This window comes from Schistocerca nitens, chromosome 12, assembly GCF_023898315.1.
Source record: "Schistocerca nitens isolate TAMUIC-IGC-003100 chromosome 12, iqSchNite1.1, whole genome shotgun sequence".
Taxonomy (NCBI): Eukaryota; Metazoa; Arthropoda; class Insecta; order Orthoptera; family Acrididae; genus Schistocerca; species Schistocerca nitens.
The window spans coordinates 193,448,150-193,475,053 of NC_064625.1; the positions used below are offsets into that span (position 1 = coordinate 193,448,150).

Here is a 26,904-nt window from a genome sequence, read left to right on the forward strand (position 1 = left end):
ACTCTCCATTCGCCTGTATATCTGTTTAAATATAGGGGTTGTTGTCTTAATCGATCCGGTAAAATTATGTCTTGAACATCCTCCCTATTAAGTTCAATATTCATTTGACTGTCGGACATGTTTTGCAATGTGTCACTTTCACTAAGCTCGTCCGCGGAAACAATTTCTACGCGTCTAGCGTCCATCTTGCGATTTTCATAATTAATTGCAAATAAAATTTTCCAATGGTAAAAAAAAAATTTTTTTTAAATATGATATGTTGAAATCTGAAATTTCTCTTATGGAAATGGATATTTCTATATGATTTCTAATTAGAAATGGAATTATTAAACTGGTACTGAAATTTCCCTCTCACAAATAAATGACTGTGAATATGCTCTTCACTCACCATTTCCAATAATAGTAGTAAATCAATTTTAACTACAATTTGAAAAAAAATTTCGAAATAAATGGATCGGAATAAAGGAAGTACAGATGGCTGCTTGAAACTGGAAAAATGTAAATTTCTGTACTCACCAATTTTTTTTTCAGTCTTATGTTGCAAATGTAGCGTCAAATATAGTTTTCAGTCCAAAATTTTTCTTTCGCGTCCGTGCAAATTATTTTATGGAACGTTATCCTTTTCCCATTTTTTTTTTTACCAAATTAATTTCCTCAGCGTGAAAATGAAAATTAACGCAAATTAATAACAGGGAAAACAATATTGTTGTAAATTTCATGCACGTAACATTACAATTGAAATGAATGAAACTTAGTCCAAATTCATTTTCTGATGCTATTAAGTGGTTAAAATTAGATAAAATGTCCAAAATTTATAATAACTGCACCTGTATCAAATCCAAACTGCACTTGTATCAAATCCGAACTGCACTTGTATCAAATCCGAAGATTGCAAGTCCTGTCACTAGGACGCCAATTGTGGTGTTACCTTTTTTATTATCATCTCATTATCTATTGAAACAACATCGCCTTGTAATGTAATTTTAATTTTTCACCAAAAGCACATTCAACACAGCGGGAAAATACACGTCTTTCGTATCAAGACAAGAGAGAGAGAGACTCTATTCGTTCTTAAAAACAAAAAAAACTACGCAAAAGAAAAAAAGAACAAAATTATTTATAAAATCGGTCGCTGGCGCAGCGCTCTTCTGCGTGCGCGATCGTAAATTATAACTTTGCGGAAGTCAAAGTACCATTACAAACTGTACCCATTTCCTAAACCTCACCATTCCTTTCTCTTCAACTCTGACTCTGAAAGCTTGCAAATCTAAATACCTTTATATATATTTTCTCCTGTCACCCATTGATGAGTAGATTATATATCTAATTACATTACTTTTTCGAAAATTGATTATTTTTGCTGGTACCATTACATACCGTGATATATGCAATGTGACTTGACAGTCACAGCCTCTGAATTATTTATGTATTCTAAACAATTAAAGTGTGAGAATTGTTAAAATTATGATATACCTAATTTTAATGATTGGTGGTCGTCAAATGTCAAACACATAGTTAATGTTTCGATTTATTACGAAATAATACGAGTAAGTATCGAAAAGCAATGCAGGTATTTTGTTTTCACGTGCAGCTGTAGCAAGAGAAGTCTGGACTACGAAACAAACACGATACACACGTTACTGTCGTCACCTCTTAAAGAGTGTCGAAATCTAATTTGATAAGAGGGCAGTTCAATAAGTAATGCAACACATTTTTTTTCTCGGCCAATTTTGGTTGAAAAAACCGGAAATTGCTTGTGGAATATTTTCAAACATTCCCGCTTCGTCTGGTATAGTTTCATTGACTTCTGACAAGTGGCAGCGCTGTACGGAGCTGTTAAAATGGCGTCTGTAACGGATGTGCGTTGCAAACAACGGGCAGTGATCGAGTTTCTTTTGGCGGAAAACCAGGGCATCTCAGATATTCATAGGCGCTTGCAGAATGTCTACGGTGATCTGGCAGTGGACAAAAGCACGGTGAGTCGTTGGGCAAAGCGTGTGTCATTATCGCCGCAAGGTCAAGCAAGACTGTCTGATCTCCCGCGTGCGGGCCGGCCGTGCACAGCTGTGACTCCAGCAATGGCGGAGCGTGCGAACACACTCGTTTGAGATGATCGACGGATCACCATCAAACAACTCAGTGCTCAACTTGACATCTCTGTTGGTAGTGCTGTCACAATTGTTCACCAGTTGGGATATTCAAAGGTTTGTTCCCGCTGGGTCCCTCGTTGTCTAACCGAACACCATAAAGAGCAAAGGAGAACCATCTGTGCGGAATTGCTTGCTCGTCATGTGGCTGAGGGTGACAATTTCTTGTCAAAGATTGTTACAGGCGATGAAACATGGGTTCATCACTTCGAACCTGAAACAAAATGGCAATCAATGGAGTGGCGCCACACCCGCTCCCCTACCAAGAAAAAGTTTAAAGCCATACCCTCAGCCGGTAAAGTCACGGTTACAGTCTTCTGGGACGCTGAAGGGGTTATTCTGTTCGATGTCCTTCCCCATGGTCAAACGATCAACTCTGAAGTGTATTGTGCTACTCTTCAGAAATTGAAGAAACGACTTCAGCGTGTTCGTAGTCACAAAAATCTGAACGAACTTCTCCTTCTTCATGACAACGCAAGACCTCACACAGGTCTTCGCACCCGAGAGGAGCTCACAAAACTTCAGTGGACTGTTCTTCCTCATGCACCCTACAGCCCCGATCTCGCACCGTCGGATTTCCATATGTTTGGCTCAATGATGGACGCAATCCGTGGGACGCACTACGCGGATGATGAAGAAGTTATTGATGCAGTACGACGTTGGCTCCGACATCGACCAGTGGAATGGTACCGTGCAGGCATACAGGCCCTCATTTCAAGGTGGCGTAAGGTCGTAGCATTGAATGGAGATTACATTGAAAAATAGTGTTGTGTAGCTAAAAGATTGGGGAATAACCTGGTGTATTTCAATGCTGAATAAAACAACCCCTGTTTCAGAAAAAAATGTGTTGCATTACTTATTGAACTGCCCCCGTATTTGTGGGCCAAAGGGCATAAACAGTGACATTCACAGGGATGTACATGGCACGTATAGGGATGGCTGTACGGACCCTAGCAATGTCTCCAAGTGTTGTACATTCTTCAGAGAGGCCTGTGTGAGCCGTAGTGATTCACCACGCTCTGGGTGGCTGGTAGCAGGTGCAACCTCGCAGCATGTCAGAACCTCTGAGATAGCAGTTTTGAATGACTGTTGTCTGCAACTGTCATTCTTATTGCAGCAGTTCAGCATTTTCTATGGTGTGGTGTACAAGATTGTCCGTGACATATTGAAATTTTGTCTTGCTGGGTGCCTAACAGCCTGACAGATAACCGCAAGGACCAGTGAACGATGACGAGCTCACATCACTTAATGCGTTACACTGCAGAAGGGTATGACTTTCTGATAAGAAATCGTCACTGGTAATGAGTCGTGGGGTTACCACTACGCGCTTGAAACTGAGTGGGCCTCTACGGAGTGACTCGGTCTGCTAGGAAAGTGCTTGTGACAGTGTTCTGAGATATGCACAGTGTATTATTGGTGGACTCTACTGAACACAGGGCCACTGTGCATGCTGCAACCTACATTCAAGTTTTGGTTAAGTTGAGGTACGTATTTTGCAGCGAACACAACATTAATGCCGAGACATCAGACTTTTTCGTGTCAATGCTGAAACTCCTGTTTGTGAAAAAATTGCCAGATTTGGGTGGGAGGTGTTCACGCATCCACCGTACGCACTGGACCTCGCACTATCGGGCATTCACCTGTTCGGTGACACGAGAGAGATTCGTGCGACAGGTGCGAAAGTGAATTCGGCATTCCGCAGATGGCTGTTCTCCATCCAAATGGACTTGCAGGAAGAAGGTGTATTGTAACTCGTTCCACAATGGGAGAAGTGTGTTGAGAACATTGGTGACTGTGTAGGAAAGTAGGTAAAAGATGTAAGTTCATTTGTGCTTTTTTTTACATATTCAATTTTTTGGTAGTAAAATTATTACGCATTCCTTTCCGACCTTCCCTTGTACGGCACTGGGTACTTTCGTGTGATACTTATTTTTCATCAGAAATTACGTGTGGATATAAAATTTGACGGTATTTGCACACCAAACTGATTAGACCTTTGTACATTTGATAAAACGTAAGAGATCGTACCTGCGCAGTGTGCACGCCGCTGGGCTTCGAGCGGCTGTTTGCTGTGGTGGGGAACCTACTGGTGAAACCGCAGTTCCTGCGCGACCTGGAGGTGGAGTTCTACGTCGCACTACTGGAGGAGCACACGCTGGAGCAACGACTGGCTCGGACGCGCGCCTCGGGCGGCCGCGGGTACTTGTGCCCCGCACCCATGTCGCCGGCAGGTGCGCTCGCCGAGGAGCCGCCCTACGTCGGGCTGCAGAACGGCGAGCTGCAGGCAGGAATCGAGACGCGGCTGGCGGACGTCCGGCGCCACCGCAAGTACCTGGGTGAGTGACCGACTGTTATGCCGTGCGGGAGTGCCCGTCTCGTAACCACCATGTCGATGTCGGTGTGACGGCATCTGTAATGTGGTCGGCGTGGCGAGCCTCGTTTGCTGTTAATATTATATTTGTGGTTTTTAGGTTCTGGCTACTTGTTTGCAACTGAATAAAGGCGGTATATGGTTTGACGGACATATTTCACCTCCATTTTTAACTCTTCATCACTGGCCTGAAATGCGTAGTTTTCATAGTTATCATAGTTTTCATTTGTAAGCAGCGCTTTCGTCGTACATATTCTTCAGTTGTAAATGCGAGCTACAAACAGTTCAGACACACGCACCTTTTACTAAATATGCACTGTAAGACAAAAAAAAAAAATGATGCACCACAAAGGAATTATCTAAATGGGATGGAAATTGATAGATGTCGTGCACTTGTATAAACAAACAAGTGATCCCAGTTTCAGAAAAAATTGACGATTTGTTCGAGAGAAAGAACTTCACAAATCGAGCAAATCTGTAACACATTGGTGGTTCTCGGTCCTTAAGCAATCAGCTGTTCGGCTTAGCATTGATTGACAGACGACCAGGTTGGAATCCCAATTCTCTCCAGGGCATCTTCAAACAGGTATTGGTCTGGGGCTCCATATCTTTTCACATTAGGACTCCTTCGGTTGTCATTTGCGGCACTCTTTACAGTGTAGTGGTACATGTGTAGTGATCTACATGTGCTGTTGCTGAACTGCTGGTGAAGCTGCTATTCTGCCTGTAGCACATTCAGCACAGGACACAGACTGCCCTCATACTCTTCCACCAAATAACCTGTTTACATTGTGAGGCGTTGCCAACTAAGAGGTGTGTTCTGTGAAGTGTTGAGAGAGAGAGAGAGAGAGAGAGAGAGAGAGAGAGAGAGAGAGAGAGAGAGGAGAGGGAGAGAGAGAGAGAGAGAGAGAGAGAGAGAGAGAGAGGGGGAGAGAGAGAGAGAGAGAGAGAGAGAGAGAGACGGGCGGGGGGGGTTAACTCTTTGGCACAAAGTTTTTGTTTATATTAGACTGGTCATTTAGGAGTTTCTCTCACTCTCTGCTGTGGAATGTGGTACTTACCTTGTATCTGGATGAGATATCTATTCTGGTTATTTTATCATGTTTAAAAAGCCACATCCGTTACCAGGTAACTGATACATTTCCATATGCATACAAAAAACAATTCACTACTAAGTATGCCCAAGAGAGCGGTCTCTCTCTCTCTTCTCTCTCTCTCTCTCTCTATCTATCTATCTGTCTCTGCGCGTGAAACAAATTTAATTCCACAGTTTCTAGAGCTCCAGAACACCAGTAAACCCTGATTCATCAAACAATCAGACCTTATTGTGTGAAAGAGCTTCACATATGTGATTACTTTACAAATGAGTTAATGTGTTAAATACTTAATGTTACTCATTTTTAAACTTTATCTGTTATAAATGGTTAAATACTCTGGACGTTGAGAAATACTAACAACTGTGCCATTACAAACAATTAGTTATGTAAACTCTTTGATAAATTCATCAGTAGTATGTAATATTTAGAAGCAGGTGTTTAATGCATACAAATATTTATACCACATAGTAAAGAAGTAATTAATTAAAAGATCATGTGCCTTGTTTAAGTTTTGCTGCTTGTCATTTATAGCAAATGCTAGCTTTTCACATACCTAAATGTTTGAGTTAGCAGCATATGTAATTTGAAAGTGCTGCTTAAAAATGAAAATGTATATGTATTGCAGGACACTGATGATGCCTTAAAAATTTAGGCAAAAAAATCTGGCAAGCAGTCGTTGAGTTAACAGTGACCTTGGTCACATTCCTCCATTTTCTGTTCACCCTATGTCCATTATCCACTGGAATATCCGCGGTATTCGAGCCAATCGGGATGAATTGTCGATCCTCTTACGATCCTACTCGCCGGTCATCTTCTGTCTTCAGGAAACAAAGCTGCGTCCCCATGACCGCTTTGTTCTCCCTCATTTTCAGTCCGTCCGATATGATCTCCCCTCTGTTGAAGGCACTCCAGCACATGGAGGACTCATGATTCTTCTCCATGATACTCTCCATTATCACCCAATCCATTTACACACTTCCTTCCAAGCTGTCGCCGTCCGTCTTTCCCTTTCCGGATACACGTTCTCTCTTTGTACTGTATACATTCCATCATCCACACCAATGGCACGAGCTGATCTGCTTCATCTTCTTGGTCAGCTTCCACCCCCATATTTGCTGGTTGGGGACTTCAATGCCCACCACCCGCTTTGGGGATCTCCACATCCTTGTCCACGTGGCTCACTATTGCTAGCCGTCTTCCACCAAGCAGATCTAGTTTGCCTCAACACTGGGGTCCCTACATTTTTGTCTGCCTCCACGACAAATTTATCTCATTTGGACCTTGCGGTCGGTACTGTTCCGCTAGCTCGGCGCTTCGAATGGTTCGCCCTTGATGATACACACTCGAGTGACCACTTTCCATGTATCCTTAGACTGCAGCCTCAACAGCCATATATGCACCCGCGACGCTGGAAGTTTGCCCAAGCCGATTGGACACTTTTTTCGTCTCTAGCGACATTCGATGACCGTCACTTTCCCAGCGTCGACGATGAGGTCAGACATATTACAGACGTTATTCTTACAGCTGCGGAACATTCAATACCACGCACCTCCGAATTGCCCCGGCGCCCCCCAGTTCCTTGATGGAACGAGGCATGCCGTGATGCAATACGTGAGCGGCGACGTGCTCTCCGCATTTTCCGCCACCATCCTCCTTTAGCCAACTGTATCCGCTATAAGCAGTTCTGAGCGCATTGCCGTTGTGTCATCCGCGATAGCAAGAAGGCAAGCTGGAAATTCTTTATTAGCTCATTTAACACCTTCACTCCCTCTTCGGAAGTTTGGAGTCGGCTTCGACGGTTCTCAGGCGCGCCTAGTTTCTCCCCGGTCTCTGGGCTCACTGTCGCGCGTGACACATTAGTGGACCCCGTCGCAATTTCTAACTCGTTGGGCCAGCACTTTGCTGAGATTTCGAGCTCTTTAAATTACCCACCAGCGTTTCTCCCAAAGAAACGTGCAGCGGAAGTGCGACCTCTTGCTTTCTCCTCTCAAAATCGCGAAAGCTACAATACTGTTTTCTCCTTGCGGGAACTCCAACATGCACTCTCTTCTTCTCGCTCCTCCGCCCCAGGACCGGATGGTATCCACCTCCAAATGTTGCTGCATTTATCAACCCATAGTCTGCATTACCTCCTTCGCCTTTATAATTGAATTTGGACTGACAGTACTTTTCCCAGATGATGGCGGGAAGCTATCGTCGTTCCTGTTCCGAAACCTGGAAAGGACAAACATCTCCCCTCTAGCTATCGCCCCATTTCTCTCACAAGTAGTGTCTGTAAGGTTTTGGAGCGTATGGTGAATTACCGTTTAGCTTGGTGGCTGGAATCCCGCAGTCTTTTAACACCTGCCCAATGCGGATTCCGAAAGCATCGTTCTGCAGTTGACCATCTTGTTGCTCTCTCCACTTATATCATGAACAATTTTCTCCGGAAACGCCAAACGGTAGCAATATTTTTTGATCTGGAGAGAGCATACGATACCTGTTGGAGGACAGGCATCCTCCGCACACTGTTCTCTTGGGGCTTTCGAGGTCGGCTGCCCCTTTTTCTTCGCGAATTTATGGCAGAGCGCACATTTAGGGTGTGGGTGAACACTACTCTCTCCCGTACTTTCTCCCAAGAAAACGGGGTACCCCAGGGCTCCGTGCTGAGTGTTGTACTGTTTGCCATTGCCATCAGTCCAATTATGGATTGTCTCCTTCCTGATGTCTCGGGCTCCCTCTTTGTGGACGATTTTGCGATCTACTACAGCTCTCAACGGACCAGCCTTCTTGAACGACGTCTTCAAGGATGTCTCGATCGCCTCCACTCTTGGAGCATCGAAACCGGCTTCCGTTTTTCTCCCAGTAAGACCATTTGTGTTAATTTTTGGCGACGTAAGGAGTTTATTCTGCCCTCCTTACATCTAGGTCCTGTCAACCTTCCGTTTTCAAACGTCGCTAAATTCTTGGGTCTTATGTTTGACAGAAAACTGTGCTGGTCCTCCCACGTTTCCTATCTTTCGGCTCGCTGTCTGCGATCCCTCAACACCCTGCGTGTCCTGAATGGTACCTCCTGGGGAGCGGACCGAGTGGTCAATCTCCGCCTCTATCGCACCTTAGTGCACTCGAAATTGGACTATGGAAGCATAGTCTACTCCTCTGCTCGGCCGTCTATTCTTCGGCGTCTCGAGTCTCTCCACCACCGTGGATTACGTTTAGTGTCTGGAGCTTTTTACACCAGCCCTGTGGAGAGCCTTTATGCTGAGACTGCCGAACCTCCGCTGTCCAATCGGCGAGCAATCCTTCTGAGTCGTTATGCTAGCCATCTGTCTTCCATGCCTGCTAATCCAGCCCATGACATTTTTTTTCGACGCCTCCTTTGATGTAGGGTACGCAGGCCGCCCCTCCTCCCTACTACCACCGGGAGTCCGCTTCCGTCAACTGCTCCATTCTCTTTCCTTCCGCTTTCCTAAAACCACCTTGACAACTTGGGGTACAGCACCGCCTTGGCTCCGTCCCCGGATCTGCCTGCTCCGTGACCTTTGTCGATTTCCCAAGGATGGTACCCCTTCACTTGTTTATCGTCGGGCATTTGCTGCTCTATGTGCACAAATGACGAACGCCACATTTATTTACACCGACGGCTCGAAAACATCGTTAGGTGTAGGGAGTGCCTATATTGTTGGCGACACCCCAAATCACTTTCAGCTTCCCGAGCAGTGTTCGGTTTATACTGCGGAGCTTTACGCTGTTTTCCAGGCTGTCCACTACATCCGCCGCCATCAGCGGATACAATACGTTATCTGCTCAGATTCTCTCAGCTCTCTCCTCAGTCTCCAAGCTCTTTATCCTGTGCACCCTCTGGTCCACCAGATTCAGGACTGTCTGCACTTGCTCCACCTGGGGGGCGTCTCGGTGGCGTTCCTCTGGCTCCCGGGACACGTTGGTAACTGTGGAAATGAGGCGGCCGATATTGCAGCCAAGGCTGCAGTCTCTCTTCCTCGGCCAGCTATTCAGTCGATTCCCTTCGCTGATCTACGGAGCGTTCTATTTCGACGTGTTGTTCATTTATGGCACACGCATTGGTCGACACTTACCCATAATAAATTGCGGGACATAAAAGCTCTTCCTTGTGCTTGGACCTCTTCCTCCCGAACGCGTCGTCAGGAGGAGATAATTTTAACTAGACTCCGGATAGGGCACTGTCTTTTTAGCCATCGACATCTTTTAAGCGGCTGTGGACGGTAAGACACCTTTTAATTGAGTGCCCTATTTTAATCCGTTATGCTCCCGTCTACAGCTATCGCCTGATATATCGTCGATTTTAGCAGATGACACGTGCTCAGCCGATCGCGTTCTCGAGTTTATTAGTGCCAGTGGAATGACGTCAGTCATTTGAAGCTTTTTTTTGGGAACAAATAACCCCTTTCTGTAGTGGATTTTTAAGCCTTCCTTCTGCTTTTAGTTTCTCCAATTTTATGACTTTCGTTCCCATTGCTGCTGGTTTTCAATTTCGGTTTTTTACTGTTTCCTAAGTCACGGACCGGGCGCTAATGACCATAGAAGTTTTGCGCCCCTAAAAAAAAAAAAAAAAAAAAAAAAAAAAAAAAAAAAAACCACCAGTCGTGAATGTTATGACAGTAGTGTGTACCATTCTCACCTATGGATGAGCATTCAGCCTCTTATCAATCAGTTCTATTGTCACATGCAATGGCTCCCCACACCACAATATTCCTGAGTTCGAGAGGTACAGGCTTTGAGAATGCTGCTTCTTGCAACATTTTCACCACATTCTTTATGGATGTAGAACGTCTATCTGAATGTCACAAATAGAAACAAGATTAATTACTGAACATCACTGAATATCCCAGTTGTCTTTGGTTCTACTCCACACAAGCCCTCGTTGTCTGCGGTACAGTGTCAGTGACACGTAGCAAGTCGAGATATCAGTCCAGCTTTAAGTTGTCAGTGAATTACTGGTTGGACTCTCTCTCTCTCTCTCTCTCTCTCTCTCTCTCTCTCTCTCTCTTACCCCCCCCCCCCCCTCCCCCCTCCTCCCACACAGCTCGTTGTCATTTAAGATATAAGTGACATTAGCAACACACTACCCAACTCGTGTTAATTTTGGTGGGCATAATTAATTTAGCCAATTACTAGATACAAGTTTTAAATGAAGGAAAATTCTCTGAAAACCAATCAAAATGTATATATTTATTCAAAACTAAAAGATAATTTAAAGACTGGAGACCTAAATTACGAATAAGAAATATATGAATATATTTGGTTGTACGCTAGTATTTGTATCGTGTTCTACAGTACAGTGAGGACGAGTCAAATGATAACTGAACAAAGCTCACAATAGGACCACGGAATGGCTCCATTCAAAAGTAATCTCTAAAAGTGTTGATATATTTATCCCACTGGCAGACGAGATGATCAGTTCCACCAGTATAGAACGTGGTTGGCCGGTGACGGATTCACTCTTGCATCCCTCTTACACTTCCTTGTGTGACTGATGGTGACATCCACACACGCCTTTCTTCAGGTTGACAGAAATGTAGAAATTACACATTGAAAGATCCAGGTTGTGCAGAGGATGTTGCAGCGTTTCCCAATGAATCGCCAAAACGTAGCTTCATCAGATTGGCAGTGTGGGGGCGGGCGCTATCGTGCATCGGGATGATTACGTCCAGTGGCATTCTCGGGTGCTTTGACTTTGTCGCTTTCCTGTTTACGCGGAGTGTCTCCGTACCTCGGTACGCCGATTGTGGTTCTTCGCACCGGGAACTCTGCGAGCCCCTCGGACGTGGTCTTAGCAATTACATTGTACACGTGGTGAGAGCGTTAATTACTTAGCTTTATAAATGAAAAATCGTCTGCTCGAGTTCAGGATCTGTTCCTCTTTCCTCGACAGAGGAGCCGTGCGAGACGTCGCCGCTTCGGCGAACGCCCCTGCACTCGAATGAGGCGACCGTAGTGACTTACCGGAACTTCTTTCTTCGGTGGGGGACGTGTGGGACGTTTTCGATGCCGGCTGTGCCGTCTGCTCTCGGGCTGTCCGAATGCTGTCGGACGGATCTGTCCCGTCACTCGATAACACCCGCCCCCACAGTACCTGAGAGATGAAGGCTACACTTCAATAATTTGGTTGGGAAACACTTTGATATTCTCCAGAGGTCAAACCCTTCACGGTCCGATTGTGACGTGTTTGGTAAACCGAAGAAAGATATTGTGGATGTCGGTTTCAGTCAGGTGAAGAAGTGCGAGAGTGGGTGCAGTTGTAGACCCTTCAGTGACCGATTGCATTCTACGAAGCAGCAGCTTATTGTCTCGTCTCCCAGTGGGATAAATGTCTCGACGTTTCTGGTGCTTACTTTCGAAAGGAACTATTCGACGGTCGCTCTGTGGCGGATGTTCGGCATTTATTTGACTGCCCCTCGGACGTGGTCTTAGCAGTTAAATAGTACGTGTGGGGGGAGTGCTGCTTACTTGCCTTTCTAAACGAATAATCTTTCCCCGACAGAGGAGCTGTGCAAGACGTCACTGCTGCAGCGCAACGTCCTGTACCCGGCCTCGATGCTGCTTCTGGTCGCACTGACGGCGTTGGCTGTCTTCATGGTGGCCCAGAACACGCTGGGACTGCTCATAGGCATCAAGGCTCTGCCACTGAGCCAGGAGGTGAGCGGTGGGAAAACTGTGCCGGCACGGTCAAACTGTGTCGGCACGGTCAAACTGCGACATTCGCTGTCCTACCGGAGGCGGTGTACGCTGTGCGTGACAGTCTGGTGACTATTGTTCCGGCGTACTGTCATTACATTTTGTCTTGTCTGCAGCAATATTTAGCTTACTATTGCAGTGGTACTTGAGATTAAAAACATTTGATAATCGTTACCTTATTTTAAAGTGAGAGAAGAGGGACAGCTGGCGGGGACCCCGGGTGACGGCCACCTACCGGCTGCGGACTTTCTCGACCTGGCATCCGAGTCGACTGTCTCTCTTCTCCGACCTATCCTCCTTCCTTCCGTGACAGAGGAAATAATCAGATCGTTCGACTGAGTGGATGCTGCAGTCAAAATAGAGAACTCCTGATGAAAGAGAGAAAGAGAAGCTGGGCATTACTTATCTTCCTTGTGCTGCCCAATATCCAAAAAGATTGGCAGATCCTGACAGAAACGTGACGTCCCGTATATTTTGCACCTATCGACAGTGGTAAAAAAAATCTACGTCGTCGTTTAAGATGATCTAGATCGTAGAGTGTAGCGTGTGTGTCACGCTTTGTGTGGATGTTGAAAATTTCTTTACGGTGCAGACTATTAGAACAGCCGAGAGGTGCGAGGAACGTCAGTCGCACTCCCCACTGAAACGACAGAGCGAGTCGCCTGTTGCTGAGCACCGTCTCAAATGTAGTTGTCAAATGAAATAATGTGAGACCAGTAGTGTGGTACAAATGCCAAGTTTCTGGTAGTGTAATTAAGGATTCTGTCAGAATGAAGGTGCCTGAAAAGCTAGTAAAGTGGGGTGGACAAGGTTTCAATTCACATATGTCTCTGTGTCCGGCTGTCTATTTATTTAGCTCTTTCCGGCCATCGCATCCACCGAACTGGAAAATGCCGAGAGAATATGTTTTTATGGAATTTTACTGTGGACCACAAAGAACGAGAGAGCACGAAAGGGGCTTAGTGGGTGCGATATTTGAACTCGCAATTGACTGTAAACAGTGGCACGAGACTGGCAGCAGTTGACGGTGTAGTCGGGGTCCGGACAGCGAGTACACGTAACGACGTCATTTGCAGCACCTGAAGAAGACAACTGGGTTGAATGTTCAAGTATTGTGCATAAAATGAAACCAACAACTTGACTTTATATCTGAAAGCACACCATTAATTAGTTACACTGAGAAAAGCTGAGAGACCACATGGAGACCACAACACTTCTGAAAGATGGGTGTTATTTTTTCTACTTCTGCACAGTTGTGAGCATTATTTGGAATTTCACCTCTTGTTGGCAGATACTGACTGGTCATCGTGTCCTATAATTTCACAGCCTTCTGGAGCGTATTTTCCTCTTGGTGCACTTGTAATGCTGTATCCACTTTCATTTGGTCTCCCACCTCCCTCTTCAGGTATTCACACTGTTTATCTCCCAGTGTCCCTTCGAAATCTCGGTCGGTCTGTCTGTCTGTCTGTCTGTCTTTACAGACAAACAAATGACTGCAATTTCGGACAATATTGGACGAGAGAGAAGGAGCTTCACAAATTGAGCAAGTCCGTAACACATTGGCACATTGGCGCTTACGCAAGCTGTTATTTGGCTCGGCACGGATCGACGGAGTCGTCGGATGTCCTCCGAGGGATATATCGTCGAAAATTCTGAACGTTCGGTACATTACGTCACCGAAATTCTGAGACCGTCGGAGGGCCCTACCCGTAATGCTACGTCGTTCTCAGTCGAGGAGATATCTGGCAATTGTACCGGCAAGGGTGCGGCTTACCGAGCCCGAGGAAAGCGGTAGAAACTCTCGCCGTGCTGTGGGCGGGCATTATTTTGGTGAAATGTAAGTCCGGGACGGCTCGCCACGAAGGGAGACAAAACGGGGCACGGAATATCGTCAACATACCGCTGTCGCAATTAATAAAATATTCTGGGCCGTGCCGCGCTGTAAGTGTGCCGCGTATGACGACCGAAGGTTCCTGCCGTGAAAAGAAGTGGCACCCCGGGCCGCCACTCCCGGCTGTCGGGCTGTACGTCGGGCGCCAGTCGGGTCGGTATGCCAGCGCTGTCCGGGGTGTCTCCAGACGTGTCTCTGGCCTGGAATCTCACTGACTGGAGTAAAATTGTCCTCAGTGATAGTGTCTCGCTCCTGTAACCGGTGAGGCCGTGTCTAGAGATTCTCCGTGTAGTGGTGCAATATCGACGTGTGCGTTTCCCGTCGTACGGCCCGACAGCTGGGGGTGACGGTCTGGAGTGCCATTTAATTTCGTATCGGGACCCTTTTGGCTGTCGTCTGCTGCGCAAATACAGCACAGGATAATACCCTGATATATTTCATTAATTGTGACAGCGGTATGTTGACGATATTCTGTGCCCTATTTTGTTGCCATCCTGGGCTTACATTTCAGCGACATAGTGCCCACCCACACTTGGTGATAGTTTCTACTGCTTGTCTTTGTCCTTGCCAAATCCTACCTTAGCCAACCAGGTCACCTGATCTCTCCCTAACTGGGAATGTTTGAGGCATTATGAGCAAGCTCCTCTAACCGTCTCAGGAGTTTGGTGATCAAACCCAAACCCACCAATTGGACAGAGTTTGGCACGATATCCGTCAGGAGGACATACAGCAACTCTGTCAATTAATGATAAGCCAGATGGCTGTTTACGTAAGGTCCAGAGGTGGAACAATGTGTTATTGATTTGCTCAATTTGCAAAGGTCTTTCTCTTGAAAAAAATGTCAATTTTTTTCTAAAATTATAACCATTTGTTTTGTCTGTAAATGGACATCACATCTGCCAATTTCTGTCCAAACCTGACAGTTCCTTTGTGATTTTTTTAAATTGTGTGTGTGTGTGTGTGTGTGTGTGTGTGTGTGTGTGTGTGTGTGTGTCTACACGCGCGCACCTTAGAGTGTATTTCAGAAAGGAGAATAGGTACAAAGGAGTGGTTTGCAGCATAAGGTTCACACACACCTAAAGCTTTTGTTTTTACAGGTGACTTACTGACAAATATGCCCCTTTCCCTACTCTTCCCCCCCCCCCCCCCCCCCCCCCCGCCCCCCGGTCCCTCCTTCCGAACAGAGGGCACAATTTGTGGAATGGTTAGTAGAGACAAAGTCTGACACTCACATACAGTGGAACTTCTGGACACACAACAGAAGCACATCACCATTACGTCCAACCACAACCACGTGACAGTGGTACGTGAAGAAGACTAATTCTGGTTATCGGAGGACGAGCGATGCTGATGTGGAACTGGTGCAACAAGCATTTATCCAGGGGCCAAACAAATTGAGAATCTCGATAGTTGCAGCTGCGACTGATCTCTGTGCTCGAGGTACTGCACGAGAGACTGAGGCTTCGATCCTACGAGGTGCAGCAGTCCAAAGTGCAAAGCGTTTGCAATTGAGATTCCGAGTCGCATCGATGACAGTGTAGACTGGGGAAGGTGACATTCACAGATGAAGCTTGCTTTTGTGTGCTGGGGAAGGTGAACTGACAAAATTATGGGGTTATCAGAATGCCCATTTTAGTATTGAAATTGTGCACAATTCAAAGGCAAATGTACGGTGTGGTGTGCTTCAGGACTGAATCGGAGGGCTGTTTTCCTCTGGAGAGGTGTCAATAACTTTGACTGTATAAAAAAACTGGCTCTGAGCACTATGGGACTTAACTTCTGAGGTTGTCAGTCCCCTAGAACTTAGAACTACTTAAACCTAACTAACCTAAGGACACCACACACATCCGTGCCCGAGGCAGGATCCGAACCTGCGACCGTAGCGGTCGCGCGGTTCCGGACTGTAGCGCCTAGAACCGCTCGGCGACCCCGGCTGGCTGGACTGTTTACCTGGACGTGTTGGAACAGTTCGCATTTCCACAGGTTATAAATAGCCGGACAGTGCCTCTCTTCACTGGACCCCGATCACTGGGAAGGCTTTCGACGACACATTTCCAGGTCACTGGATTGATTGGCAAGGGAAGACCTTGAGGTTTCCAGAAATAAGCCTGTTAGATTGTTTTCTTTGAAGCTTTATGAAGGTAGCTGTCCGCCATGCTACAGTGCAGGACCTGTAGGAACTGTGCATTCCCTTCAGAGGAGCAATTGCACACGGCAGTGAAGACATACTAGACAGAACACAGGAGGAACTGGAATATCACGTAGACATCCTGCGTGCTACGTATGCCGCAAATCGCAACTTTTATACCTATCCCCATTTCTGAAATATATATGAGCAAAGTTTCAAAAATTATTTTGGGTCTCCCTGTATTTCCTTTAGCACCAACTGAATTTTTAATTTTTATGTTCTATCCAACTCATTTGAATGAGAGTCCTATATATCGACATTTGTGTCATCTAGGTACTGTTTACATTACTCGATTTTTTATTACATATGATACCAGATTTTGGAGGTGGAAATGTCAAAAAGTTGACATAGCTTTCCTAGTTTCATTCACTAATGTCTGATATTGGTTGTGCAGAAGATAACGTTTGGTGCCCACTCTAGAACATCCTGTAGAGGGCTCTTCCAACAGTTGGGCCTATTGACAGCAGCCTCACAGTAGATTTACTCCCTTATGAAATCATTGTCAACAATCAGTCACAGTTTGGAAACATTCAAATTATTCATAATTATAATACTAGGAGGACAAATGATTTCATCTATCTGCCATTCAGCTTAAGAGACACAGAAATGGGTAATATATTTGACCACCTGCTGAAAACTGAACCATATCTGCCTGATAATTCCTTCTACTACATGGAAGAATTTCTGTGTGTGTGTGTGTGTGTGTGTGTGTGTGTGTGTGTGTGTGTGTGTGTGTGCGCGCGTGTGCGTGTGTGTGTGTGTGTGTGTGTGGTAAAAATCAATGAAAACAATCAATTTTTGCGAGAATAATTTGATTGGATAGATAAATAAAAAATCTACTTACCAAGCAGCAGCAGAACAGAAACCTAACATAAAGTTATAATTAGGAAGCTTTTGGAGCCAGTGTCTCCTCCTTCAGGCAGGAGGGCTGAAGGGGAAAAGAAGAGAGGTGAAGGAAAAGGACTGGAGAGGTCCAGGAAAAGGGGTTGATTTCGGGAATGTTGCTCAGAACAGCAGGTCAGGGGAGACTTCTCGAACAAGATGAGAAGGAAAGACTGATTGTTGGGGACTGCATCAGACGATATTTGAAAACCTGAGAGCCTAAAGATAGAAGACAGGGTAATATGCAAGACAGAGATTACTGCTTAAACATCGTGCACGAGTTAATAAGCAAAAAGCTAAGTGCATTGCACGTAACAGAGATGGGTGGGGTGGAGGGGAGGGGGGGGAAAATAGATGGGTAAGACAGTGAAAGATGTAGAAAACTAAAATGGACAGAAGAAGATAGCAGTTTCTGTGAATAAATGCCGAGATGGAAGAAATTAATGCAAATTAAGGCCAGGTGGGTGGGGGGAACCGAGGACACGTTGTAGTGCTAGTTCCCGCCTGCAGAGTTCCGAGAAACTGTCGTCTGGGGGAAGAATCCGGACGGCACGGGTGGTGAGACGGGCACCGAGGTCACAGTTCTCGTGGTGTAGAGCACTGCAACAGCATATTACGTGTTGCCAGTATTCGCCCCCTGCCTGTGCCCATTCGTCCTAATTGATAATTTGTCGGGAGTCACGCCGATGTAAAATGCCGAACAGTGTTTACTCGACAGCCGATAGGTCGTGTCATTTCGGACCCTTCGGTAGTATACATTTTGCAAGTTACAGGGCCGGTATAGGTAAAGGTAGCAGGGTGCGTAGGGCAAGTCTCGCAGTGGGAACGGTCACAGGGGAAGGGCCACAGTGTAGGAGGGACGTAGGGTCCGACACGGATATTGCGGAGATTGGGACGGTGACAAAAAGCTGTTGTGAATGTGGTGGGCAAAATCTCAGATAGAATGCATCTCGTTTGAGGGCACAATTTTAAGAAATCCTGGCTTTGTCAAAGTATCAATACATTTCAGAGCAGGATAATACTGTGTGACCTGTGGTGTGCTCCGAAGTTGTTTTTTGGAGAGGTCGCCAGTATCAGGATCGGATGTGACGGCCGGGAAATCTGCTTTCGAACTAGGCTGCCGAGATAATTGTGTCCGGTGAAGGCCGATGTGAGAATGGTGGTGTATTGTTGTAAGGAGTGCCCGGAAATGAGATCTGTTCCGGTCAAAGATTTTGCCTGCCATACCTACAATAGTGATTTCGGACAACTTCAGAGGTGATATCCGGAAGGCACCAGATGACCGTCTCCTCAGTCACGGCTGAGGGATGCTCGTGCCTTTGTTCGTTGTGAACATTCGTTTTGCCAGCTTCAAACTCGGCACATCTTTTGTGCACATTAGTGCGAATCGTCAAACCGTCCCCGTAAACATTGTGATACAGTTAAAAATCTGGAAACCTTCATTTTCCTTTTACAAGAAGAAACACCCCACAAATGATACGATTCACAATAGACACACCCATTGAAAACAACAGCAAAACAAGATTCTGAGCCAAGTGAGACAGACAAATGCGTTCAGTTGTCAACACTGCTTTAAATTCCATCCTGCCAACTGTATCGAGAGGAAAAAAATCCTTCCGAGTGTTCGAGGCCCGGTACTTCTATTTTCTCGTACTTTGGTAGACGTCACACTGAGAAGGAAATTTTGAGGAGACCCTCCTTTTCTTTTGGCCATATTAATTTTATCGATTGCTTAGTGTCAGGCCATTGAAGGTAAATTCTCAGTGACCAGATTTATGGAGTTGAGACCAGAATGGTGGTTGTTGTTGTTGTTATCATTGTCTTCATTCCAAAGACTGGTTCAGTGCAGCTCTACTGCTACTCTATTCTGTGCAAGCCTCTTCATCTCCGACTAACTACTGCAGCCTACATCTGTTCGAACCTACTTACTGTACTCGTCTCTCTCTCTGCACGTACAATTTTTATTCCCCCGTACTCCCTGTGATACTAAATTGATGTCTCGGAATGTGTCCTATCAACTGGTCCCTTCTTTTAGTCAAGTTGTTCCACACATTTCTTGTCTCCCCATTTCTATTCAGTACCTCCTCATTATTGTACACGATCAGTCTGTCTTCAGCATTCTTCTGTATCACTATATTTCAAAAGCTCGTGTTCCCGTCTTGTCTCAACTGTTTATTATCCAGGTTTCACTTTCGTACACTCGAGGCAAATACTTTCGGAAAAGACTTCCTAACACTTAAGTCTATATTCAGTGTGTTGTGCCTAGGAATCCTGCATACTCTGTCCACTAGATAAACAGTCGAACAACTCGTATTAATGAGTTTTGTTACAAAAGGCAATTACAATTACTTAACTTAGATATGTGTCACAAGCAAAGGGCGACGTGCAAAATAATCGGTCTGCTTCAGAATAGACAAATGTAAGTCTGTGCTACATAGAGATAGCTAACAAAGTGGCTAACGTCGAAGCTGCTATCGGAGTGGGCTCCACGAGTCGAGCACGGCACCTGTGTGCTCTTCACGTAGGGGCTGCCGCTGTCACACTGTCGTCCCGAAGTGAGGTCGGCCAGCGTGCGATCGGCCGACCTCTCGCCGTAGCCTTCTCTTCCCCGTCGTTCCCGACTGGTGTGCCGGGCCGACTTTACACCGTAACGGGACATTGACAAATTTATCTTCTTCAGAAATGCTTTTCTTGCTGTTGTCACTATACATTTTATATCCTCTCCACTTTGGCCACCGTCGGTTACTTCGCTACCCAAATAGAATAACTTGTCTACTACTTTAACGGTCTTATTTCCAAATCTAACTCCCTCATCAGCACCTCATTTAATTTGTCTACATCCCATTATCCTCGTTTTGCTTTTGTCGATGTCCATCTTACATCCTCCTTTCAAGACACTGTCCACTCCGTTAAGCTGCTCTTCCACAACTGTTGCTGCCTCTGACAGAATTACAATGTCTCAAAGGTTTCATTTCCCCTCCTCAGACTTTTATATCTTCTACAGATATTTTTTTCCTTTACTGCTTGCTCAGTATACAAATTGAATAACATAAGGGATAGGCTGCAAACCTGTGTCACTCCCTTCTCAATCACTGCTTCTGTTTCACGATCCTCAGCTCTTATCACTGCTGTCTGGTTTCTGTACAAATTGTAAATAGCCTTTCGCTACCTATATTTTACCCGTTACCTTCAGAATTTCAAAGAGAGCATTCCACTAGTCTCTAAATCGAGAACTGCTATAAAAGGTTTATCTTTCCTTAGTAGCTTATCCTGTAAGGGTTCGTACATTTCTGTGGAATCCAAACTGATCAATCCCGAGGTCAGTTTCTACCAGTTTCCCATTCTTCTGTAAATAATTTGTGTCAGTATTTTGCAGTCGTGACTTATTCCCTGATAGTTCAATAATAATCACACATGTCAGCACCTGCTTTCTTTGGAATTGGAATTAATACATTCTTCCTGGAGTCTGAGGGCATTTCATCTGTCTTGTACATCTTGCTGACAAGGCGGAATAATTTTGTCACGATTGGCTCTCCCGAGGCTATCAGTATTTCTGATGGAACGTCATCTACTCCGGGGGGCCTTGTTTCGACTCGAGTGTTTTGTTGGCTTAGAGTTCATCTCTAGTGTACAGACCCTCTATATACTCCTTCCACCTTCCAACTTTCAGCTTTTCCTTCTGTGCTTAGGAATGTTTTCAGCCAGTGTCTATCACTCTTCTAGTTATGTATGTTTCTATATCCTTACATTTGTCCTCTAGCCATTCTGCCAATCTCATTTTTAGACGTTTGTATTTCCTTTAGCCTACTTCATTTGCTGCATTTTTATAAATTCTCCTCTCATCAGTGAAATTTGATATCTCCTGCTATATGTGAGGATTTATATTAGGCATTGTCTTTTTACCTATTTCATCTCTCAGAGCTCTCCGTGCATACTCTACTCCGTTTCTTTCCCCCTTTTCAGTCAGTTGTTACATACACAAAGCTGAAGTGGCTAAAAAGGAACCACGTACATTAAAGTCAAACGAACACACTGTTACGCTTTTGTCGTCTTTCTGGACGTGTTAAAACTAATTTACATCTGCTTAGTGCGCTGAAATACTGTGCCATTTCAACAACTGTATAGTCATCTTGTGGTGAAATGTACTTTTTTTTCATAAGACAACCGGTGTGGCACTCATGATTATGTCACACCAATTTACTCGGCGTATATCCGAGAGCTTTAGACTATTAACCCTTGAGCGGGCATGCTCATCTATAAAGTGCACCAAACGCAAATTAAATTGTTTTGCACTATTCCATTGTTGTTTCACAATTTTGAGCCCATACCTGTTCATTAGGAATTAGATTAGGAAATGAGACACTTAAAGTTGTAAAGGAGTTTTGCTATTTATGGAGTAAAACAACTGATGATGGTCGAAGTAGAGAGGATATAAAATGTAGACTGGCAATGGCAAGGAAATCGTTTCTGAAGAAGAGAAATTTGTTAACTTCGAGTATAGATTTAAGTGTCAGGAAGTCGTTTCTGATAGTATTTGTATGGAGTGTAGCCATGTATGGAAGTGAAACATGGACAATAACCAGTTTGGACAAGAAGAGAATAGAAGCTTTCAAAATGTGGTGCTACAGAAGAATGCTGAAGATAAGGTGGGTAGATCATGTAACTAATGAGGAGGTATTGAATAGGATTGGGGAGAAGAGAAGTTTGTGGCACAACTTGACTAGAAGAAGGGATCGGTTGGTAGGACATGTTTTGAGGCATCAAGGGATCACAAATTTAGCATTGGAGGGCAGCGTGGAGGGTAAAAATCGTAGAGGTAGACCAAGAGATGAATACACTAAGCAGATTCAGAAGGATGTAGGTTGCAGCAGGTACTGGGAGATGAAGAAGCTTGCACAGGATAGAGTAGCATGGAGAGCTGCATCAAACCAGTCTCAGGACTGAAGACCACAATAACAACCTGTTCATTCATCATTGCTTCAGCTAACACAGTGATAAATACTGTTGTCATACATCCAAGTGAAAAGTAGTAATACAAAATAAAATAAACATTAAGCAGGGTGAAAAATTATGTTCCGTGCAAGAAAATTACTCAGTTTATGAGCTAACTGCTCAGTCCCACAATGAGGCAGCTGTTTACAATATAATTAGTAATCGAATAAGCAGTTGGCTGGGACTGATGCATCTGTACTGTTTAAAGTTTTCAGTGGGTCATTACTCTGGGGCAACACGTGTCTGTAGCAACAGAGTGATATAATTAAAGTTCATTGTATTGTTGTTTCATTAAACTGAGATTAAAATGTGAATTTGCTCGTACACATTTATCTCGGTAACGTACTTTACATTTATACAAAATACACCACTCGAGGGTTAATTGAAATTTGTGGCCGCATTACGGTAAGCGGGCCTCGTGCGGTGGGCTGACAGTAGACGGTGTGCCGTGCAGGACTTCATACTGGGGCTGCGGCCGCTGTCGAAGCTGGGCCCCGTGGGCGCGCTGCTGGAGATCGCGCTCATCTGCTACCTGGTGGCCACCTCCTCAGTGGGCGTCTACACGCTGCCCGGCCTGCGCCGCGTGAAGCCGCGTCGTGCCCGCACGCCCTTCACGCACGTCGTCGCCAACTGCGCCCTGCTGCTTGTGCTCAGCTCTGCGCTGCCGCTGCTCGCTCGTATACTCGGTACGTCGCCTTGTCCGTGTTACTGAAGGGCTAATCTGGTTTGTGCTTCTCTGAGTGTGTAGTCACAGTTGCAGGTTGCCTCCGTAATGACTTCAATGGGCAAAAGGCAAAAAAAATTGATTTATGGTATTTCATATAATTAAAGAGTGAATTTAAAAATTTTGTTATAATCTTAGCTTTAAGAAGTGTAATCTTATATAAAAGGCTTAACACCGTAAGTCAAGTATTACATTTAGAAACTGTTTGTCTTACGGCAGTGTAGCTGACGGCACACGAATATGTGGGATTCATTTGTCCAGTACTTGAGGACCACTTCCGTCGGACATCCCAAATGCTGTTCATCTTTTGTGGTTATATGGCTATGTTTAACTAAAGTAATATACCCAATTGTAAACAGTTGCAGACAGAGTAGTAGATGTGCTGTGAACTTCACTCGGCTCTGATCTGTTTCCGAGGTAAGCCTTTTAAATAGAAGCGTCGAATCACTGCTCGAAACTCACGTTTTTCCGTGTTATGAAATAACGTGACCTCATTGCTTTAGTCACCTGGAACAATGAAACCGCATGGTGGTTTTGGCTGCAGTATTACCTGTCTTCTTAGTGACAGATAACATTGACTACCAGCAAACTGTTTCAATATTACGAGCACTGTCACTTGCATTTTCTAAGGACTTATCGAATGACCTTCCTGTAGCTCAGGAGATTTGACACTATAAACACTGGAACACAGTACTGACTGTAATCGTCCAGTGTTTTGCAATGAGAACACTTAGGGACATTCAGTGTAGTTTCAAACCTTTTCCAAACATTTCCTCCCTTGTAAGTTAAACATAGTGTTTAACAGATTAACTAGTGAGAAAAGTAATCAGATGTTTGGAACTGTTCTGTGCATGGGAGTTTGTGGTTTTGTACTATTCTGAGTTGGGCAGTGCTCCTGTCATAGTGATGCTAACCTGCCGCTTTATTTTTAGTGTGCTGAAATAGATCTACGAAAGTGACTCTAGTTCAAAAACCTAACACTTATCTTTTGCAATTTTATGTGCGGCACAATTTATCACATCTTGAGAACAAATAAGAAGAAGAGATTACAGTATCCACTAATTTAAATTGATATTATTGTAAATGAACTCTTACTTATTTTACGCCGCCATCCATTAGTAGTCCTTGTTCTCATTGGTGGCACAATTGGTGCACTAGATTTATCCTGCTTGCAAAAATTATATCAGATTTATATTTATTTCTTTATACATTGTTGATACGGAGATGACAGATAAACTCCAGTGGAAGACTCTGCAGGAGAGGCACTCAGTGGCTCGGTACGGGCTTTTGTCGAAGTTTCGAGAACATACCTTCACCGAGAAGTCGAGCAGTATATTGCTCCCTCCTATGTATATCTCGCGAAGAGACCGTGAGGATAAAATCAAAGAGATTAGAGCCCACACAGAGGCATACCGACAATCCTTCTTTCCACGAACAATACGAGACTGGAATAGAAGGGAGAACCGATAGAGGTACTCAGGGTACCCTCCACCACACACCGTCGGTGGCTTGCGGAGTATGGATGTAGATGTAGATGTAGATGTAAATGAAATTTCATGGGCTGTTGAATTAACTTTCAGTTTCTGTTTGGTAAATTCACATTACATTTAATTTTAGACAGATTGGACCAACATAAGGTTGAACTTAAAACTTGCTACATGTTAGACATAATACATCTCCCCCCAAAACCTTACCCTCAGGAGGTTACGCGAAAGAAGATAATCAAAACATTAACGAGAGAAGTTCATTTGTACTGTATGACTGTCTAGAAATGTTCTGATAATCTGTAATAACAGTAATAATAATAATAATAATAATAATAATAATAACCAGACATAATGTCTGAGAAAGGAAAGAAAGAAAGAAATAATAATAATAAAAAATTAAACAAAGAAACTGTAAAGTCTTCATAATATTCTTGAACTATAACCACTTGGGTGCAGGTGGACTCTACAAATGCATTTCAAATAGATACCTTTGTGTACATGATGTAAATGATACTAAAATTATAGCTATAGCTGTAAAAAAAATTAAGTGAGAAGTGTTAATGTACGTATGTGTTGTATATTAAAATCGTGTATCACATTGTTTACTAAACACTGACCACTTTCATCGCAGGTTCTGTTAATATTATTGCAAATGTAATCATTTTTGACCTCCAGAAACCCTATTGACTCCTGACATCTGTGACTGTGATAGTTCTAACTCTCACATCCCTTCAATAAATTTAAAATAATAATTTTAAATATAGTTTATTAAAAATTTTTTTTCCAAAAATTCAGTCTCGATCACACCACGTATGCTTCAAGAACACAGGTGACCGGTTTCGGTCGTATCACATGAGCATCATCAGACCTGTAATTTAATTTAGAAAGTAATGGAAACCTTACTAGATTGAGAATAAAATACGACAGAATGCTTATAAGGATAAAATACGATAAGACTTGTTCCACCCGTGGCAACCTTTGAAGATGGCAGGTGGAGCACTCTTCTCAGCTGCTGTGATGTCGACTGGTGCCAGCGGCCAGCGAGTGACGGGCACACGCTTAAGTACGAAGGTGCTCCGCCTACCTCTTCTCCCTCCACCTCACGTCAACCAGTCAGTGTAAAACGGGTTCACATTATCGTCAAAACGTAAAAAAATTAAGTACAATAATAACATATAAATAGTTATGTATAAAATATCTCTTTACAACCGTGTAACAACTAAAATATTGTATAAACTATCAATTAAAAGCTTTAAAAATAACTGTAGAGATGATGTATACTAATTGTGCCCTCTATGAGGTAAGGTGGTAATACCACAACGGTTTCAAAGTCAACGATGTTGTGAAGGTCTTTCGAATTGTGGCATCATATTGATATGTGAGTTGTGACTTGACTGCAAGTATACACCTATGCTAGATTAAGTCTGTCTGTCTTATATTAACATTATTCAAAGATTGCCACGGGTATAACAAGTCTTATTGTATTTTATCCTTATAAGCATTTTGTCATATTTTATTGTCAATCTGGTAAGGTTTCTATTACTTTCTAAATTAAATTACAGGTCTGATGATGGTCATGTGATATAACCGAAACCGGTTACCTATGTTCTTGAAGCATACGTGGTGTGATCGAGACTGAATTTTTGGAAAAAAAAAAAGAAAAAAGAAAAAAATTTATCACTGTTCCAAAAAGTTTATTCAAATTGTTCATAGTTTATTAAGTTATTTGTAAATTATGACCTATGACATAGCACAACATGCTAGCAAAGGCAATAGGAATATCAAATAATGAAAAATTGTAATACTTAAGTTATTTGCAGGTTATATTTGTCAAGGTTCCCCCCCCCCCACCCCCCCCTCCTCCACCCCTCCCCCCCCTCTCCGTCCCCCAAGTAATGTGATACTGATACTCGTAACTCCAGTTTATTTCACAAAATATGCAAAGCAAAAACTTACCAAATTAGTCCCTACATAACCAATCCCACATAACCTCCATCCCACGTGAGACACAATCAGTTCGGCTCCTCTGTCGAGGCACGTACCGATCTCCCGTTGCTACGACCCACGAAGTCCTATCGGTCACGCCCCACCGTCGGCTTCCGTTGTGAGCATAGAATCTGGTGCTGTTTCTGCAGAAAATCGGTAGAGTGAACAAAGGATTTCTGCGAATAGGAGGACAGGTCCGAGATCGTCTGAGCCATCACAGGCGAGAAAATTAATTTTTTTTCCTTCTTTCTTTCCCTTTTTTTAAAAAAAAATGTTCTAGAGTGTATATTGAATAGTGTCGAATAGTGCCATTCCTAATATTGTGTAAGAAACCTGTCGGCATTCAAAACAACATCCAGTCCTCTCGGACCGGATAAATATTCACCGTGTACAGTTTTCGATGTAATCTTACACCCCTCTTCCCACAAAATAGTGGCAAGTTC

The 26,904-nt window shown here is 44.1% G+C and overlaps 1 protein-coding gene across 2 annotated transcripts in view; it reads left to right on the top strand.

Annotated features, from left to right (window-relative positions):
- LOC126215157 (protein Lilipod) overlaps nucleotides 1-26,904 on the top strand; it is a 413,331-nt gene that overhangs the window by 334,440 nt on the left and 51,987 nt on the right. For both annotated transcript variants that reach the window (XM_049941822.1, XM_049941823.1), the window contains exons 7-9: nucleotides 4,184-4,483; nucleotides 12,118-12,272; nucleotides 22,719-22,950. In XM_049941822.1, the coding sequence (XP_049797779.1) occupies nucleotides 4,184-4,483; nucleotides 12,118-12,272; nucleotides 22,719-22,950 (687 nt within the window). The remainder of the gene's footprint in view (nucleotides 1-4,183; nucleotides 4,484-12,117; nucleotides 12,273-22,718; nucleotides 22,951-26,904) is intronic.